Source organism: Giraffa tippelskirchi, chromosome 7 (genome assembly GCF_054371585.1).
Source record: "Giraffa tippelskirchi isolate mGirTip1 chromosome 7, T2T-mGirTip1v1.2.pri, whole genome shotgun sequence".
Taxonomy (NCBI): Eukaryota; Metazoa; Chordata; class Mammalia; order Artiodactyla; family Giraffidae; genus Giraffa; species Giraffa tippelskirchi.
This window is the reverse complement of record NC_137281.1, coordinates 44,207,411-44,227,407: the sequence shown is the minus strand read 5'-3', so window position 1 is coordinate 44,227,407 and position 19,997 is coordinate 44,207,411. Positions and strand designations below refer to the sequence as shown.

The 19,997-nt window shown below is 44.8% G+C and overlaps 1 protein-coding gene across 2 annotated transcripts in view; it reads right to left on the bottom strand.

Annotated features, from left to right (window-relative positions):
- The window catches only part of ABCC11 (ATP binding cassette subfamily C member 11), a 69,592-nt gene that overhangs the window by 30,132 nt on the left and 19,463 nt on the right, over positions 1-19,997 (bottom strand). The window contains exons 9-17 of one of the 2 annotated variants that reach the window (XM_081507925.1): positions 17,986-18,093; positions 12,905-13,165; positions 10,817-10,888; positions 8,102-8,226; positions 6,123-6,195; positions 4,004-4,207; positions 2,557-2,691; positions 2,380-2,482; positions 751-840 (exon numbers count right to left, since the gene is read on the bottom strand). In XM_081507925.1, coding sequence (XP_081364051.1) covers positions 751-840; positions 2,380-2,482; positions 2,557-2,691; positions 4,004-4,207; positions 6,123-6,195; positions 8,102-8,226; positions 10,817-10,888; positions 12,905-13,165; positions 17,986-18,093 — 1,171 coding nt within the window. The remainder of the gene's footprint in view (positions 1-750; positions 841-2,379; positions 2,483-2,556; positions 2,692-4,003; positions 4,208-6,122; positions 6,196-8,101; positions 8,227-10,816; positions 10,889-12,904; positions 13,166-17,985; positions 18,094-19,997) is intronic. The other variant, XM_081507926.1, reaches the window with a different exon arrangement.

The window sequence follows — 19,997 nt, the reverse complement described above, 5'->3', positions numbered from 1 at the left end:
TATTTGCTTATATTTCTTATTTTCTATATTCCTAATACTGTGTTATTTGGGGCCTTAATCCTAACAGACTGCTAGTCCCAAGGCTAGCTAATTCCTAGAGACAGCAAGTAACTCCTTGCAAGTACACCTTTGATATACAAATGAACCAATCCACAGCCCACCCTCCTAATAACCTCTTTTATCAAACTCTCACCCACCAAGCCAATATCCGCCCTCCCCTAAATCACCCTAAGACCAGGTATCAGACAACTAGGACCACCACTATAGCAACAAGCCCTCCAGAATTGTTCAAGCTGTCCAATCCCAAGCTTACTCAGTGTGGCTACCCTGCCTCACCCTCTTCTTCCCACAGAAACCCCAATAAAGGCTCTGGGCCCGGCTTTCTGTTACCACTCCTCAGCCTCCTGACCAACCCTCGTGCTTCCTCATGTGGTCCTTCAGGACATGCCATGCCTATTTCTAGGCAAAACAGTATAAACTTTTCCCTTCGTGAAAATAATTTACATGTCTACATGCTTTGACACATTTGATTTTTTAAATGCCAGGTATATTAACAAATACGCATGGAAACATAATTTCTAGCACTGACTACAGTGGTAGAGTTATATAGTTGAGTATGGCTGGAATTGTGCAAATTAAACTCATGAATGGCATGACCCTTTGTGTCCCTGCACCTCCCATGACCTTGCACCTTCCAGTCTAATTCAGCTTCATGAGTAGGCCTGGCCTGGGGCAGCTCACAGCCCATACCTCCGCCTGCCTGGATGTAGCAGTGGTAGACTCCCCACTTCAAGGACCCTTCTTCCATCTTCTCCTTCTGTGTGAGCTGATTTTCCGGCACTGGATCTGGGAAAAGAAGAAGGAAACAGTATGCCTCCAGACCTCCTATATCTCCATCCTGGTCAAGAAGAGTCCCTGCGAAGCCTTCTGCCCTGGCTGCCTCCAGTCCCCCACCCAAGTCTAACTCTAACCAGCAGAGTTTGCAGGTCTGCCTGGACTCTGAAAAGAGGGTCCATCGCCAGCCATTCAATAGAGCCAGGAGGGCCTGAGGTTCCCAAGGGCTGGATGGGTTGAGAGAGAGAGCGGGAGAGAAGAAAGAAAGCAGTGACCTGGCACCAGAATTGTCATCATGATACTGTACAGCTTCAAGAAGCAAATCACTTAACCTCTCTGTTTCCTCATCTGACAACTGGCAGGCCTACAGATAATTACTAAGGTGCTGTGTAGTAATACGCTTCTGAAACAGCTCCTCAAAACAGGTGTGACACCAGCCCAAGCAGACACTTGGCCTACAGCAGGGCAGTGAGATCAGTATCTGGAAACATCAGTAGATGTTGTCAGTGTTGTCAATGACAACCACACCAACAGTAACAGGGACAGCACTGTGGGGGATACCTGTTGTTTCTGCCTGTCGCTCTCTCTGCTTCTAACAGCAACACCACAGTTTTCCCAGGAGAAAACAGCTCTCTTTGTGGAATTTTAATCTTGAGGGAAATTAGACTAGGATGGAAAAGGTTTTCTTTTCCACTAGGTTTTCTTCAAAAGGATTCTATACCTGTTCTTGCTATTTTAGACCACAAAGTTAATGAGGTCTGGCTCCCCAACTTCTTTTTCACTCTGTGATCTACACCCTTTTCTGCCAACACATTATTTTTCTGCCCAAATTGGCTTCTGATCTTTGCAGCTGAAGACTCTATTTGTGACAGATGTGCCAGGCCCTGTCCTGAGGGTTAGGACAGTGCTTGGCCTCTTCTAATCTCCACTATGGTGTTGTAATATAAGAACAATTATCTCCACTTTTGCCAGTGAGGGTTCAGAGTTTAACCTGTTTGGCCAAGGTCACACAGCTTTGAGAGCAGTAGACCTGGAATTCTAATCCAGATCCTGTCTTACTTTAAAAATGAAAGTCTTACTCATCTGCTACCTTGTCTCAGAAAAGAGCAAGATCTTCAATAAGCACACTAAAAGATGTTCAGCTTCACCTTTTGAATGCCCAGGACTGGGCCTAATTTATTTCTGACTTTCAACGGCATTGTTCTCAAAAAACGTATAATGAGTTAACGGCCCAGAAATCTTGCAAAGTTTAAATTTGACTCACTCGAGGTCAACCCTCATTCTGCCTCTGCACACCCTTAGCTGTTCCCCCAACAATACTCACTTCCTGGTTGCTTCAGGCCTCCTGACCAGCACAGTCCTTACCCCACAGCCCTCCAATGCTTGGATCTGTACCCTATATGAGTAACGTCTGGCACCCCATTCAGTGAGTGACCAGGCCTGGTCTCACATTCAGGAGGAAATGCCAGAGCCTGTGGAAGATGCAGACAGGCAGGCGGAGGGTTTCACCCTGCTCCCAGGTGAAAGCACTACTTCATTCGGCACTATTACCAGCATTTTCATTGAGAAGCTCTTCCTGGCCAATGGTCTGGGCCTGACCTTCCAGCTGTAGCTCCTCTTCTGTCTTTGCTACTCCCTGCAACACACCCTGGGGAGAAACCACAAGCCGTGGATGCATGGAATGGTTAGATCAGAAGTGAGGGCGGGGTAGGGGGAAATCACCTGTGTGGCTTTCCCGTGCATCTTCTGGATGAGCTGGGCGTATCGTCCCCTTTTCTGTATGAGCTCACTGTGAATTCCTTTTTCACAGATTTTCCCATCTTCAAATAAAATGATCTGGTCACAAAACTCTAAATACTGAAGAGTCAGAAGAAATAAGATCTTCAATAAACGTACTAAAAGATGCTCAACCTCACTATTCAAAAGGAAAAATTTAAATCCTGAGAAAATATTTTATATCACCAGTTTGGCAAAATCTTAAACACTGGACAATCCCAAGTATTGGTAATGACTAGGGGTAAAGAGACTCTTACAAAACTGGGGGTGGGGGGAGGGGGTGGGGAGGCCTGCATAGATTGGTACATCTACTTTGAAAAACAATTTGATAATATCTAGTGAAATTAAAGATTTTTGAAGAATTATGAACCAATAATTCTACTCCTAAAACACTTCCCTAAAAAAAGCCCTCTCAAACACATGCATAAAAACATGTAGAAGAATATATCAATATACTGAAGCATTTTTTCGTAAAAGTGAAAAATGGGAAACAACCTAAATATCCAGCCTGGAGAAATAAATTCTGGAATATTCAGATATTGTAATACAATACTAGTAAGAAAGAAATAAAATTCCGTGTATCCACATGGAGGATCTTAAAAATATAATGTTGAGCAGGAAAGCAAATTACCTAAGGACTCAGAAAGTAAAATAGCAATTATAAGTTTTTAAATATGCAAAAGGACACTTGCTCTGTCTGGATTCATACACATGTTGTAAAAGTGTGAAGACGCACACGGGAACAGTGAATAGTGAGTGAGGGGCAGGAAGGAGGGAAGGGGCTGTGATCCGAGGGCCATCAACACTGGACTGTGATGTGTCATCTGGGTGGCAGTTACGTGGGCTTTCATCAGGTTATTTTCTAAGCTGTTTTTATGTCTTACATATTTTATACCAAAAATACTAAAGCCAAAATAGGAGAAGGATAAATAATAACAGGGTCTGGTATGAACATATCCAGGGGAAACGACCCATGAGAGGCAGCACCTGGCACAGCCAGTGCACTTAACGGAAGAATGTGAGACTTGGCAAATTCTTCTGCGAGGGAGTTTTTTGTAACTTCAAAAGCAGGGGTCTTCCCACACAATTTTGAAGATAAAGGAGACCTTAAAATTTAGTTTCAAAAAAACTAATTAAAAAAAAATTCTGTAAAGCAACTATCCTTCACTAAAAAGCAATTTTTTAAAATTTAGTTTCTATTTTTACCCACTTATCTTCTCCACATGGAAAGCAGAGGACATCAAGTTCTTTGCATTCCTCTCTGACTTCGGGGTCTGTCTGAGATACAAACAGGTATCTGCTGGGAGGCTGTTATTGATCATGCTGAGATGGCAGAGGCTTGAGGAGCTACACTATCTGTCAATCATGGCCAGAGCACTGGGAGGATGGTCACCTGCAGATAGTGGGTCACCAGGATGACGGTCTTCCTCCTGAGCACCTTCTTAACACACTCCTCAAAGATATGCTTCCCCACATGGGCATCCACGGCCGAGAGTGGGTCGTCCAGCAGGTAGAGCTCACGGTCAGAGTAGACGGCACGGGCCAGGCTGATCCTCTGTTTCTGCCCCCCTGAGAGGTTGAGGCCCCGCTCCCCAACCTGTGGACAGGCAGCCAAAGGCACCGTGTCTGGAGGGTGACCCAGCCAGGTGGGCAGGTGGACAGACTAACCCCCCTCGGTGCACACTCCTGGACACCTAACGATTTGACACCCCTGGCACTTAAAATATTTTTCACAATCTTGACTTCCCAGTGGTTAACAGTCCACCTGCCAATACAGGGCATGTGAGTTCAATCCCCGGTCCGGAAAGATTCCACGTGCCACCAGGCAAGTAAACCTATGTGCCGCAACTACTGGTCCTGTGTTCTAGAGCCCACATGCTGCAACTATTGAACTCTGGGAGCCCTTAGAGCCTGTGTTCAGTGACAAAAGAAGCCACCACAATGAGAAGCCCGAGCACCACAACTAGAGAGCAGCCCCTGCCTGCTGCAACTAGAGAAAGGTGCAGCAACGAAGACCCAGCACAGTCAGACAAAAATTAATAATTAATCAATAAGAACATAAAAATATTTTTCACAATATGCCTAGTAAGGGACGAAAAAACTGATGCTCAGTTAACTGAAATTTGTCATTCGTGATAAGATATAATTTTTCTAAATTGGTTGGCTTGTCAAGAAGCATATTAAACTTTTAACAGTTTAGCTCATACAAATAAATCACTTATTCCCAAGAAACAGCACCTTCTCACATCTTACTATGGTTTTAAATTTCTGTTGACTGTAACTGTCAACTGGTGGGATCACTGGCCTGGGTTAGGGGTATTGCCCAAGACCAAGACTGTATTATAGCTGAGGTGGTAGGAGAGTTTGTCATGTCAGGAGTTGAGGGTGCTAACCAGAATCACTGGGCAGTGGGTCTGGAGTCCCCTAGCAGACTAGTACTTCAGGCAGCTGCTGGCTGGCCCATCCCTAAGTCAGGTTCTGAGGACATGACAGCCAGGGTATAAGTTCTATCCCTGCTCGACCCTGAACTCTGGTGACACCGTAGAGGTGAAGCAGAGTTTAAAGAGCAGTGGGGTGACCTCTTGTCACTGCTCTGCCTCCAGTTCACATGTGACCATAGATAAGATGCTGGGCGAAGCTCAGTTTCCTTACTCACTCAGCAGACTTAAATGCCTACTGTGTCCCTCTAATGACAGCCGAACACTTACCCTATGCCAAGCACTATTCAAAGCAAGTATGTATCAACTCATCTAAACCTCAAATCATCCTGATGAGGTCAGAACTATTACTGATGCATTTTACAGACCAGAGCTGGTTCTTCCACTGAAGGGGAGACCCTGAACTAAACATCCAAGCTCTCTGCCCTCCAGGGTACACTGCTGATCATTAAAGGAAGGATAATAAAAGAACTGACCTCATAGGTTATCTGAGGCTCACCTAATATACTAGAGTTGCTAGAACAGTACTTTGAATGTAGTAAGTGCTCCGCCAACTGAGCTATTATTAGATAATAAAATCAAGGCAACCATACTGCTTTTATTTGACAAAGGTCTATGTAGAGTAAAGGTAGCTACTCTTGTGAAAGATGGAGAATTATCAGGAACACCTAGCAGTCAGAACTGGCATTGCCACAGCAGGGCTACAGCTGCCATCCCCACTGTCAAAGGAAGTGCTCTAGAGAGGAGCAGCGTGGTGGGAGGGGCAAAGGTGGATGACGGGGTGGGGGTGGGGGGTTGCTTCTCATCCTCACAGGGTCTCTGCTCTTGATTCAGAAGAAGTCTGAGATCAACTCCCATTCTGGTGGGGCAAGGTAGCCTCTTTGTCAGCTTCCAAGGTCAGGTGAGCCCCAACTACCCTCCCTCGGTAGGGAAGACTCTGAGCCTGCAGAAGCAGCTCCAGTTGCTTTGGGAAGGAAGAGCTGGGTCTCTCGTCTACCTGCCCAGGGAGGCAGGCTGGGGACCCCAGAACACCATGACAAAGGCACATCACAACAGAACTGGGGCCCCACTCACCTCCGTCATGTCTCCGAAGGGCAGAATTTCCAGGTCGTGGCTCAGGGAGCAGCAGTGGAGCACCTGGAGATACCTGCGAAGGACAGGGAGCTAAAGGGACAGGTGGCCGTAGGCCCTCCAGCCTTCGCAAGTTTGGAAGGGAAGGTCTCGCAATCCATGCTGAAAAATTTGGCCTTGATCCTGCATTTAATGGTAAATCACAGGAGGCTTTTTTTGTTTCCTCCCTTCATTTTTTTTTAATCTAGCATGTGTACTTGGTAAGTGTTTAAACAGAGCAAAAAGAAGAAAAGGTGAAAAGTGAGTCTCCTTCACATCGTTGACCCTCAGCTGCTTTCCTCTGAATCAGTCACTAATAGAGTTTCCTCTACACGTATTCAGAAATAATCTAGTGATGTATGTGTATTGCAGCAGATATAGATTTATATTGTTTTAATGGCACTACAGTACTCCAGTAGAGGGAAGCACCATTCACTGTTTAACCAGTGCGCTAACGCTGGACATTTGGGTTGTTGCTAATTTTTGGCTGTCCTGAATCATTCGATGTGAACATTCTTATACATGGATCTTGGCATTCATGGGTGACACTATATGCATTAACTACCTAGCGGTGAATTTTCAGAATCAAAAGATAGTGTTTTCATTTTTGACAAACTGCTCTATGAGTCATGTCAGTCTGAAAGCTGAGCAGTGACAGGATGAGACTGGGCTTTTAGGATGACTGCCCTGGAGGTAGAGCACAGAGTTGAACAGAGTGGGAGGAGGCTGGCGACAGGGAGCCAAGAACGGAGCAGTGGGCGTCATTCAAGCAGGAGGTCACAGACCAGAGCTGGCAGTGGAGATGGAGAAGGGAAATATTATACCAGAGCTATTTAGGAGGTTGAATCTTCCAGGGTTGCTGACCAATTAGATGTGGAAAGAGGAGGTGGTTCTCGGAGGAGGCGGGGTCAGGCTCCCTGGGGTGCGCAGTTCAGTGATGCCATTAAGCCTAATCGGGAATTTGGAAGGAAAAGCAGGTGGGGTGGGGGCTGGGTGCATTGGACCTGATGTTGAGGAGCTCACAGGACAACCAGCTGGAGATGGCTGGTTTGTACACCCACATATCTGTGCCTTTCAGCAAGGTCACAACAGGCAGATTGCAAAATCAGGCAAAGAGTCCGAAGGGGCCAGAGTCCACCAGAATTGGAAGCATAGCTACAGCAATCAGAGCAGTTTTCCTTGCTCCTCCACTGACCAGACTTGGCTCATAATTTCCAAGCACATGTCTCAAGCAGGTCCACCCAGGACTCCGGAGGGAGAGGCTGCAAAGGGCAAGGAGGGTGTGGGCCGACGTGGGCAGCCCACCCGCCTGGGAATCTAAACTCCTTCCTCTACTGTTGCACATCACCCAAGTGTTTTAGCTTTTGACTTTACCTTCTTAGGTCAGGAATTAATTAACACAAATGAAGTTTCAAAATAATACTTTAGGAAGGGGAGGGTTATTTTGAGCCAAAGGAGCATAATAGTTAAGTTTGGTGGCACTAGTGGTAAAGAACCTGCCTGCCATTGCAGGAGGTGTGCGACACGGGTTCATTCCCTGGGTTGAGAAGACCCCCTGGAGGAGGGCATGGCAATCCACTCCAATATTCTTGCCTGGAGAATCCCACGGACAGAGGAGCCTGGTGGGCTGCAGTCCATAGGGTTGTACAGAGTAGGACACGACTGAAGTGACTTAGCGTGAAGTTTCTGAAAGCAACTGGATTCAGTTTCTGACTCTACCATATCCTAGCAGCTCAACGACTTTGGGCAAATTATTCAGTCTCTTGGGGCCTGAGCCGATTTGCTAGAAAATGGATATGATGAGAATCTTTCCTTCACAGTAAGAAGGAAATACAGTGATGCATGTAAATGAGCACACAGCAAGTCATTATTAGCAGCGAGAGGCCCCTCTCCAAACCAGCCCCACATCCCCACGTCCCGCCCTGCACCTCCCAGAAGCTCACCAGGCCTTGTCGTATTTGTTTCCCATGAGAATGTTCTCCCGGACACTCCCCTCGATGATCCAGGCCTGCTGGGGGACATAGGCCAGGCTTCCGTGCACCCCCACTGAACCCTCCAGCAAATGCATCTGCGGCAGAGTGAGTCCAGCCTTAGGACCGTGGCAACCAGGGAACAGATCCCCCCGGGGCTCATCAGCCACAGTGCCCAGAGCTCCACTGTGCCCCAGGAGCCCCGAGGCTCTCCTGTGTAAATGAAATCTTAACAAGATCCTGCCAGGCCCACTGGTGAAGGCCTTAGAATGTGGACAGTAGTTGGAAAAAGGCAGATCTGTTCCCACTGTGACTGAAGGCAAGGTTTGCATTGAAGTCACTCATACTTTTTTCTCTTATTTCCCCAGCCCCAATCCCTAGCAAGCAGTGCCTCCCTGCTCTTTGCTGTGAGATGGAAAGCTCCAGGCCACCTCTGTCCATCCCTGAGTATCACAGAATTATTACTGATTTGTGGGTGTGATAATGTCATCATAGTTAGATGAGGAAATGCCTTTACTTTTTGGACATCATGGTGAAGCATTAGTGGGAAAAGTGTCATAATCTTTGCAATTTAAAATAGATCTACTTTTGGGGGGGTATTCACAGTGGGCCGGGCCCCTGGGCGAGACACAGCTACCTCTGTTGGCATCTTTTTAATACCAGGAACCCAGAGGCTCCAGCCTCTGAGCAGCTAGAATGAAATAAAGTGGAAAAAAAAAAAGGAAAAGAACCAAAAGCATAAAAAAAAAAAAACACAAAAAACCACAGCAGATTTCTTGATGAAAACTGAAAATAAAAGTTTCCTTGTAAAATAGATCTACCAAAAAATAAATAAGATGGATCTACAAAATATATTTCTACATAGATGTGGCAAAAATACAAATGCTATCAACTCCTGAATCTCAGTAGTGTGTATACAGATCTTTACCGTAGTGTTCTTCCTGCTTTTCCACAGGGTAAATTTAAAAGCACACATTTAAAAAGAATCAAGGCCACAACCCTCATGCCCATGACCAAAGCAGAGGACCTCATCATCCTATGCTTCTTTCTCTTCTTATCCTGTACTTCCTACTTCTGAATTGAAGACAGGCTTTAATAAGAACTAAACCTTTAAATGACATCTTTTTGTTTTCCTTTATGGGAAGCTAAGTGATTGGTTCATTCAAAGCGACGAGTCCCCAGCCACATAGAAAGGTGGCCCTGAATGGAAACTGCCGGGAAACATAGCTCTGATGAGAAGCAAAGCTCTGACATCAGCTGAACTGGTGTCCTCCCTGGCTCCATCCCTCACCTGCTGGCAACTGTGGGCAAGTCACCTCTCTCAGCCTCATTTACTCATCTGTAAACTGACCTCAATATCTGTGCCTTCCTCGTGGAGTTGTTTTCGGGTTGGGGGCCAAGGGAAAAAACGGGAAGATCTGAACACAGGGCCTGGCATTCAAGTACCATTCAAACTGTTTTTATTTAAAAAACAAAACAAAACAAAATGTGGGGACTTCCCTGATGGCCCAGTGGTTAAGAATCCGCCTTGCAATGCAAGGGATGTGGGTTCGATCCCTGGTCAGGGAACCAAGATTCTACATGTGTGGGAGCAACTAAGCCCTCACAACATAACTAGAGCATCCGTGAGCCATAATGAAAGATTCCACATAATGCAACGAAGATGCCTCGTGCCGCAACTAAGACACAACACAGCCAAATGTATAAATGAATGAATGAACTTTTTTCTAAAAAGTGGAAGTTTTCTTCTCCTTAGTTGTAAGAAGTTGGGGAAAGAAGTTGCAACACCTGTGGTGCACAAAAAAAATGAGCCATCAGACTGATGTATTAAGAGAGAATTGCTATTGACAAGGTGACCACTTTCCTAGGAGGTGATGAGTTTGACCATGTGCTTTCAGGAGGAGGAGCTAAGGAAGGAGCACAGTAAAGGAGGGATACCAGCTAGTTCTCCCAACCATGTGGGAAGGAGGACAATGGGCAAAGTTGGGAGGGGGTAAGAGAGAAGCCCTAGGATGCAGTGAGGCTGAGGCTGAGCGTGGAAGGGCTGGAGAGATCCCCTGTGGGAAGGGGGCCATAGACATACACAAGGTGTTATGGCTGTTTTTTGTTGTTCACTAGGAGGCGTGCAACATGACCTCAGTGTTTGGGGGGAAGGGGTTGGTCTTTTCGGAAAATGGAGAAAGAGTGGGCTGAGTCACATGCTTGCATAGCTGCAGATGAAGCAGATCTCAAGAATGTCCCAAGGCAATGTGATTAGATGGTTCAGATTTCAAGGGCCTGATGCTGTCTCCTTAGGGGCACATGTCCCCCTCTCAGTTTGGCTTCATGAGATGATTTGTGTTATCATATTAAGCATCGAGATGCCCTGTATCATCACCTTGGTAGCTGCTTGATTACAGCAAAGGGTGGGGAAAGCACAGAGAACAGATGAGGATGGATCTCCAGCTGTCCTAAGAAGTGGTTCTCCCAGCTAGAAGGTGAAATGGAAGCACATTCATAACTCACTTCCCCCACGGCACATGCTCAACTGTTTTGAATTTATAAAAATTCTGTTGGCTTAGACCCCTTTGTGGAAAAAAAGTGGTGGTGTGACTTGCTGGGGGAACTGGAACCTGGGAGTTCCTGGCCCTCGGCTGGTGGGGGGGGTGGGTGGGGCAGGGGGGCATGCATGGGCCACAAGACACTCACCTGCCCTAGGATGGCTGACAGCAGGCTGCTCTTGCCACTTCCCGTGTTGCCACAGACCCCTAGCATGGTACCCTGCAAAGCCAAGGAGGACAGACAGGCGTTGGGACAGGTGACTTGCCCAGGGACAGGGCTATTGTCTTTTATGCAAAATGACAAACAGAAAACAGCCACACACACCCCAAGGACCCTCAAACAAAGCTCAAGAGGACCTGAGAGGCCAGTCTATACAGGTGGGATGGGGCAACCTCAGAGGAAGGAAATTGCATGAGGGAAGCAGAAAGGAATTATGCATAGATGGTCTTGTCAGGCACGAAACCCAAATTCCAGCTCTACATCTATTCTACTCAATGATCCTGGGCAAGTCACTTAGACTCTCAATGCCTCAGTTTCCTCATCTGTAAAATGGGGATAATGAAGCCAATTCAACATATATTCCTTCATTTATTCATTCATTCATCCATCGAATAGTCATGTGCATTTCTTCTGTGTACCAAGCAATGAAGAAAAGAACTCCCATTTGTTACAACTAGTGGGAAGAGACGAACCATGAAATAAATAACAAAACAAAGAAAACAGATGGTGGTAAGTGGTATAAATTAAATAAATTGGCTACCATGACAGACAGTTGGAGGTTAAAGCAGTGTTAGATGGGCTGGCCAGGGAAGGTTTCATAAGAGCATGTGCCATTGCAGCTGAGACTTGAATGACAAGAAGGAGTGAGATATAAGAAGACCTGAAGGTTTCACAGCATGGGAACATGAGGGGCAAAGGTCCTGAGACAGGAACAAGGTGACTGACCAAAAGCGGTGAGAGGCTAGCGTGGAGGGAATGAATGAGAGACAAGGTTGGAGACGTGGGCAGGTGCTCAGAGAAACCTGGACTCTATCCTAAGTGCAGTGAAAAGTCACTGAAGGACTTAACCAGAAGAGTGACTTGAATTGGTTTGTTTTAGAAAGCTCCTTCTGTCCCCCACATGGGATGGATTGTAAGAGGGCAAAAGTGGAAGCAGAGAGGCTACTAAGGAGGCTCTAAGAGGAGCTGGGCATGGCATACTGGTGGCTGGGGCTAGGGCAGTGGAGGGGACCGTGGTGAGATGAGTCTGGTCCAGGAGAGATGCTGATGGAGAGCTGCCAGGCCTCGCTGATGGAGACTGGATGGGTGGGAGGAAAGGAAAGGAATCAAGTTTGACTTCTAGGACCTTAACCACTGGAAAGATGGTGATGCCACCTCCAGAGATGGAGAAGACCTGGGAAATGGGTCAGAGAGGGTGAAAACCAAGTTCTTTTTTGGTCTTGTTTGTTTGAAATATCTGGTAGGCATTGAACAGGAGGTAGTAAACAGAGAGTTGAGTCTGGAACTCAGAAGAAACTTCAAGGCTAGAGATAAGGCATAGAGATGGAACCTAGAGCCGTGGGACTGCAGGTGACCACCAAGGGGGAAAATATAGATATATCACTAGTATTAGATATTAACATTTATTATTACTAGATGTCAATATTGGTTACTATTAGATATTTATATCTATTTTAGATATACCTATCATCAGATATAGATCAATGTCTATATTCTATATCTATATGATTATTAGATATTAATATCTATTATACTTTAACAGATATAAATAGATAATAGAGAAGAGATTTGGACTGAGCAGAGGAGCCAAATGTTTCAAAGATTAGTCAGAGAAGAAGCCAAATGATGTCAGTTCACAGAATAACCAAATTGAAAGATATAGCACAGTGCTTGGCACACACTAGGAACTTAATAAACATTAGTTTAGTCTTCTCTCTTTATCCTTGGTCCCTCCAAAGACCAGTGAACATACAGCTTGCTATTCTAGGTCAGACTATTACAAAACAGTTTAGATGATCAACTGATTTGCACTTAAGTATGAAAGACTTCCTGTTTGCTCTCCATGGAAATTTTCTCTCTATCTCTCTTTGTCTTTCTATGGAAATTTTATATTTTAAAGGGAGATCTTGGAGAGGTCAGTTTTTAGCCAAGGAAATGGTGCGTGAGGCCCATCTCCCAGTCTTAGGCCCTAAAAGTCTGGCCACCAGCCCACCTGCATGGACCAGATGAGGCTACCTTTGACACCACCAGGCTTATCTTGTGCAACTCTGGGCCCCGGGTGTCCCCTTGGTCCTCTGGCCCAAGGCCACCCAGAGGTGGCTGAGCTCCAGTCACCCCCTCAGGGGTGTATCTGTTCTTCTCTAGCTCCAAGGCTCCATTGATGATCCCAGGGCAAGTCTTTCTCCATGACAATGTGGCCTCCTCTAAAACCACTGGTTTGCTGGGGTCTTCCAATGCCTTAACATATAAGACAGGGTTCTCTTGGAGGAAAAATTTCTGTACAGAAAAAAAAAAAGGAAACGAAGCGGGGAAGAATTTAGTTCTTTAGTCCAGTAGGAACACATACCCATTTTACTGGCTTGCCAACTGGTCTGATCTATGAACTTTTAATAAACCAAGAAGCCTGAAGAACCACCATCAATTAGAAGAGGCTAGTGTGTGCTGGTGAAAATTCCACATCAGGGTTTTCCAAATCTCAGACTATTGAGCCATTCTTTCATGTTTGTATCCTTCCTGTACTATGAGTTCTTTTCCGTTTTGATTTACATTAACTAGTGGCATAACCTACATTAGCCTCGTCTTAGGTGGTGAGAGCTGTTGAAACATAATACTGATGTGTGGTTTTTCTTATTAACTTTCATTTCTTTTTTTTTTTTTTTTAACCGTTTAACATTTGGTTGCTATTTATTGTTATAAGACTCCATCGTAGAGAGACTTTGCACTGGGTGTCCACCAAGGCCTGGTAACTACTTAGCAGTTTTTCCAATGGATGCTACACTTTTAGTCAGCAACAGGAGATTGGGGTCCAAAAGCCAAGTGGGCACCTCTGATGTGTGGCTGTGTGATTTTGCCACAGGCTCCAATAGGCATCAGAGAGGTTGATGAGACCTATAACTTAAAAGGCAGTGGATTCAGGAGGGCAAGTAAGAGGATTTCCTGTGTAGCCAGTTGGAGGACCTCCAGGGGTAAAAAGGTCTGTCCAGGCACCACTCTGTGCAAAATGCTGTTTGGATCATATATTTCAGGTCACTTTTCTCCACACCTCCATCTCACTGTCTGCAAAAAATGAGAGTTGAACTGCAAGATTTCTAGCACCAAAAAAAGGTGGGTGGGAAGCATGATCTCACTGATCAAATTACGTTTGCATGTCTCCACCAGGACATGCTCAGAAAGAGATCTAGAAAGACACTTGCGAACATTTTGGACAATTGATTTTATCTCTTGGTAGTAAATGCTGAGCAATCTTTATTCTCTGTATCTTTTTGCCTTGTCTGAACCTTTGCAATGAGTATATAGCATTTCACAAAAACACAACAAAAAGCTATTTTCAGAAGAATAAAAGAAATAATGCCACATGCAGCAATATGGATGGACCTAGAGATTATCATACTAAGTGAAGTAAATCCAGAATCTTAAAAAAATGATACAAATGAATTTATTTACAAAACAGAAACTGACTCACAGACTTGGAAAACAAATGTATCGTCACCATAGGAGAAAGGTAGAGGGAGGGATAAATTAGGAGTTTGGAATTAACAGATACATACTACTGCAGTTAAAATAATCAACAAGGACCTATTGTATAGCACAGGGAACTCTACTCAATATTCTGTAATAACCTATACAGGAAAAGAATCTGAAAAAGAATGTATATGTATGTATATATATATATAGATACATATATATATATTAAAAAAAAACCACTTTGCTGTATCCATGAAACTAATACAACATAGTAAATCAACTATACTCTTACATGAATAAAATTTTAAAAAAGAAAAAGAGTTAGTTTGTTTATTTTTTAAAATTGAACCTCAGGTACATTGAAATGAATTAACTATAATATTTGGGTCAAGGCATATAGTCATCAGCAGGAACTGCATCACCCACTTTATTTCATTTAACTAGATGGGCATTTACTTGTTTAGCAATTTTTTAATAACATACTGAATATCTGTGAGCCCACCAGCGGACCCAGGAGCCATGACTTTTACCGATCAATGGGGTCCTTCCCCATCTCATCCTCATCTCAACCCCCTCCTTCCAAGCCCTCCCCTTGGGCAACCACTGTCCCCAGATTTGTGGTTTTCATTCCCTTGCTTTAAAAAAAAAAAGAACACACAGCCTTAATGTGTCAGTGTAACAAACACGCATCTGGACATGAACCGACACCAATAAACTGGGTTATGGGGGTGACCCCCAAATCTAAGCAAATTCTCAATCTGTAACTTTAGTGATGCCATTCAGTGGCTTTTCACTCTTTTTTTTTTTTTTTTTTTAAATAACCAGTGCGAAGGAAAAGGTGGTCTGGAGTGTTGCCCACCACAGGGCCTTGTCCGGAGGCCCAGTGTGCAGCCTTGGCAGCACCCAGCAGCCAGCTTGCCTCCTACCGGTGGCCACCTGCATGGAGGCAGCCTTCCTGAGGCCTGCAGCTTTCTTCTCCCTGCCCCACTCCCCAGGTGACTCCTCAGTACAGCCCTGAGGGGAACAGAGGAGAAACAAAGAGTCTGGCCTTAGAGATCTCTCCTCCCGCTTCCAGCCTGAGGATCTCAAAGACGAATGCCTATGCATCAGACAGAAAACGCAGGTGACTGAAAAGAGGTCTTGAAATGAAGGGACTTGAAGGGTTAGTACCTGTCCAGCGTACCAGCCCCAGCCCCTTGAGGCCATGAGGAAGTGCAGCCCAGGGGCTGAGATCTTTGCCTTCTTGCTGGTGTTTAGTCGCTAAGTCGTGTCTAACTCTTTGCGACCCCATGGACTGCAGCACGCCAGGCTTCCCTGTGTTTCACTATCTCCTGGAGTTTGCTCAAACTCATGTTCATTGAGTCAGTGATGCCATCCAACTGTCTCCTCCCTGTTGTCCCCTTCTCCTCCTGCCCTCAGTCTTTCCTAGCATCAGAGTCTTTTCCAATGAGCTGGCTCTTCGCATCAGGTGGATGAAGTACGGGAGCTTCAGCTTCAGCATCAGTCCTTCTAATGAATATTCAGGGTTGATTTCCTTTAGGATTCACTGGTTTGATCTTCTTGTAGTCCAAGGGATTCTCAAGAGTCTTCTCCAGCACCACAATTTGAAAGCATCAGTTCTTCGGTGGTCCAACTCTCACATTCATACATGGCTACTGGAAAAACCGTAGCTTTGCCCTGACCCTCCCCTTCCAGCCTCCTCCTCTCCTCCTGCATCCATCCCACCCCATTCCCTTCCCTGTAGCTGTCTCCTTGGTCATCCCTTCTGCCAGCATCCCTACCTACCCTTCTGAGCCCAGGCTGTAGCCTCCTCATCTCCTGCGGGTAGAAACAGGCATGGAAGGGGAGGGCAGGAGAACTACTCCAGTGGGGAGGAGGAGGCAGCAGGGGCCCCAACAGCTGAGGCTAAGAAGTTAGGGAGCTGCTGAAGCTGTTGATAAATCAAGAACTGCTGTTACTCAGATAAGCCAAGTTCATTCCAGCCTCAGGGCTTTTGTACTTGCTGTCCTCTCTGCTTTGTCATTATGACTCATCTCAAACCCCTCCTTGGGAGAGATACGTCCCTGACCTCTGGGGCCCGAGCCCTCCCCAGCATGCACTCCAGAACATCACTCTGCTTTATTGGCACCACAGCCCTTCACATGAGCTAATGTTATCTTCTTTGATGGTTAATTCACTTGTACATTGCCTGTTTCCAATACCAGATTATGTTATAGAAAAGAACTGACTCCATATTGGATCTGCTTCTTTTACTTTAGCCTTTGCTTCCCGTTGCTTTTGTCCACTAAAAGGATACTGCCCCCCCCCAAAAAAGGATACTGCCCATACATAATGGCCTGCCTCAGGGAACCCTGCCCTTCTGCTTGAATGTTAAACAGAATGCCTTTGTTCAGGACCCTGTCCCTTTGTGGATGGTTACAGGGAGGAAGAAATTAACACATCTCCTCCCCAAGGCTGGCCATTCCAGGAGATATTTGTAAAACCAATGATGTTTTTTACTTCCTTACCTCCCCCATCTCTGTTCTATAAAAGAACCTGGCATCCAGACCCCAATAGAATAGTTATTTTGAGACATTATTCTGACATCTTCTCAGTCTGCCAACTTTCCAAATAAAGTTGTATTCCTTGCCTCAACACCTCGTCTCTTGATTAATTGACCTTTCGTGGTGATGAGCAGAGTGAGCCTGGACTCGGTAACAATTATAACCCTCTGAGAGCAGGAACCACACTGGTCATTCTCACTGTGGTGTTCTCCATGCTTAGTGATCATTAATTTTTTTTTCTTCTTTCTTTTAAGCCACATCGTGTGACTTGTAGGATCTAAGTTCCCTGCCAGGGATTGAATCAGAGTAACAGCAGTGAAAGTGTAGAGTCTTAACCGCTGGACTGCCAGGAAACATCTTGGTAATTTTTTTTTTAATAAATGTATGAGTGACTGGATGATATAGATTGAGGACTGAACACATTTAAGAGAGATGACTATAAAATGCTTTTAGAAATTGGTTTAGATTAGAGTTTTTCAACTTCAATGCCTATAGGGACTAGACCAGAAATGTAAAGAAGTGAAGTAAACCATTGCTGAGATGATGAATGGAAAGTAAGCCCCAGGCCTGGAGGTGTGCTATGGCATAGTGGAGGCTGCAACAAACTCCACCTGAATTCCCTGACAAAATGAGGGGCAGCTATCACCTCGGCTAGAGCTGCTGTGGCCACAGAATAATGTGGGTCCACTATTGCCAGATCTTCTGATTATTCAAGAAAATCCAGAAATCTGAGTTTTTAATATACAATTTCCGATTTTTTACATGCCAGCAACAGATACAACTTTTAAAAAACCAAAACCATTATGGTGACTCTACCCACACCTGAACAGGATCTGCAGTTCACCTGTCTGTGACGTGGTTTGGATCCATGTCCAAGAATGTCCTTAGGGCCTGGGAACTAGCCTGACTTATCTGTCTTCCCAGCCCCATACCAGCCTGGGCACAGGAGGTCACCGAGTTAGATGGTCCCTCTCCATCTAGGCTGGACTCTGCCTGGCCTGGGGTCACACTCAGGAGGAACGTCACAGGGCTGAAGGCAAATGAGAACATGGAGTAAAGGGTTGTATGGTCAGATCTCTGACCACTCACCTTGAACCTGTCCGCGGCAGACCTGGAGTTTGTGAGGCCTTTGACGGCAAAGGGTGCTAAGAACACTGACAGCCGCATGGGACTCAAGGTGGCCACAACGGTGAAGGCCTGGATGAGGCAGAGAGGAGGTGGTGAGTGTCTCAACACTGTCCTGCTCCCCCATCCCAAGGAAGACCCCATCCCAGAGCTTCAAGCTGCAAAGCCAGACCTGCAGCTTCCAGCAAGCAGGTCCTTCAGGTGGTATTTCAGGAAGACGAGGAAAAGTGGGAAAGAGCACTCATCTTAAAGTCACTGAGTGAAGGCCTGGTTGCGTTTATAGCTTAGCTACTGGGTAATTCCTTAACTCAGACAGGTCACTCCCACCACAAGTTCAGTTTCCCCATTGGCAAAATGCCCCAAATCCTAACGGTGGTACAGGAATAGTTGGGAAGCACTGAAAAATTACCCAGAGAGCTACCAGTGATATAGCTTTGAACTATTACTGTTGTTAAAAGGGATTAATCTCCAAAATGTATAAACAGCTCATGCAGCTCAATAAAAAAAATCAAAAAATAGGCAGAAGATCTAAATAGACATTTCTCCAAAGAACACAGATTGAAGACCAAAAAACAAACAAAAAAAAACATGAAAATATGTTCAACACCATTAATTATTAGAGAAATGCAAATCAAAACTACAATGAGATATCACCTCACACTGGTCACAATGGCCATAATCAAAAAATCTACCAACAATAAATGCTGGAGAGGGTGTAGAGAAGAGGGAACCCTCTTGCGGTGTTGGTTGGAATGAAAATTGATACAGCCGCTATGGAGAACAGCATGGAGATTCCTTAAAAAAACAAAGAATAAAACTACCATATGACCCAGCAATCCTACTACTAGGCACATACCCTGAGGAAACCAAAATTGAAAGTGATGTATGTAACCCAATGTTCATTGCAGCTCTGTTTATAATAGCTAGGACATGGAAGCAACCTAGATGTCCATCAACAGATGAATGGATAAAGAAGCTGTGGTACATATTTACAGTGGAATGTTACTTAGCCATAAAAAAGAACACATTTGAGACTCAGTCCTAATGAGGTGAATGAACCTAAAACCTAGTATAGAGAGTGAAGTAAGTCAGAAAGGGAAAAACAATTATGGTGTACTAATGCATATATACGGAATCTAGAAAGATGGTACTGATGGACCTATTTGCAGAGCAGCAGTGGAGATGCGTTGAGAACAGACTTATGGACCCAGATGGAGAGGGAAGGAGAGGGTGGGAGGTATGAAGAGAGTAACATGGAAACATACGTTACCAAATGCAAAATAGATACCAATGGGAATTTGTTGTATGACTCAGGGAACTCAAACTGGGGCTCTGTAACAACCTAGAGGGGTGGGACAGGGAGGGATGCTGGAGGGATGTTCAAGTGAGAAGGGACATGGATAAACCTATGGCTGATTCATGTTGATGTTTGGTAGAAACAAATGTAATACTGTAAAGCAATTATCCTTCAATTAAAGATAAATAAATCAAAAAATCTATAAATAATAATGTTGGAGAGGGTGTAGAGAAAAGGGAATCCTTCTACACTGTTGGTGGGAATGTAAATTGGTACAACCACTATGGAGAACAATATGGAGGTTCCTTAAATATATATATATAAAGCTACCATATTACCCAGCAATCCTATTCCTGGGCATATATTCAGAGAAAACCATAATTTGAAAAGATACGTACACCACAATGTTCATGGAAGCACTATTCACAATAGCCAAGACATGGAAGCAACCTAAACGTCCAATGACAGGTGAATAAAGACACGGTACATACATTCAATGGAATATGATTCAGCCATAAAACAGAGTGAAATAAGACCATTAGCCTCAACATGGATGAATCTAGAGATCGTCATACTAAGTGAAGTAAGTCAGACAGAGAAAGACAAACAGCATATGATATCATTTATATGTGGAATCTAATTTAAAATGATACAGATGTACTTATTCACAAAACAGAAA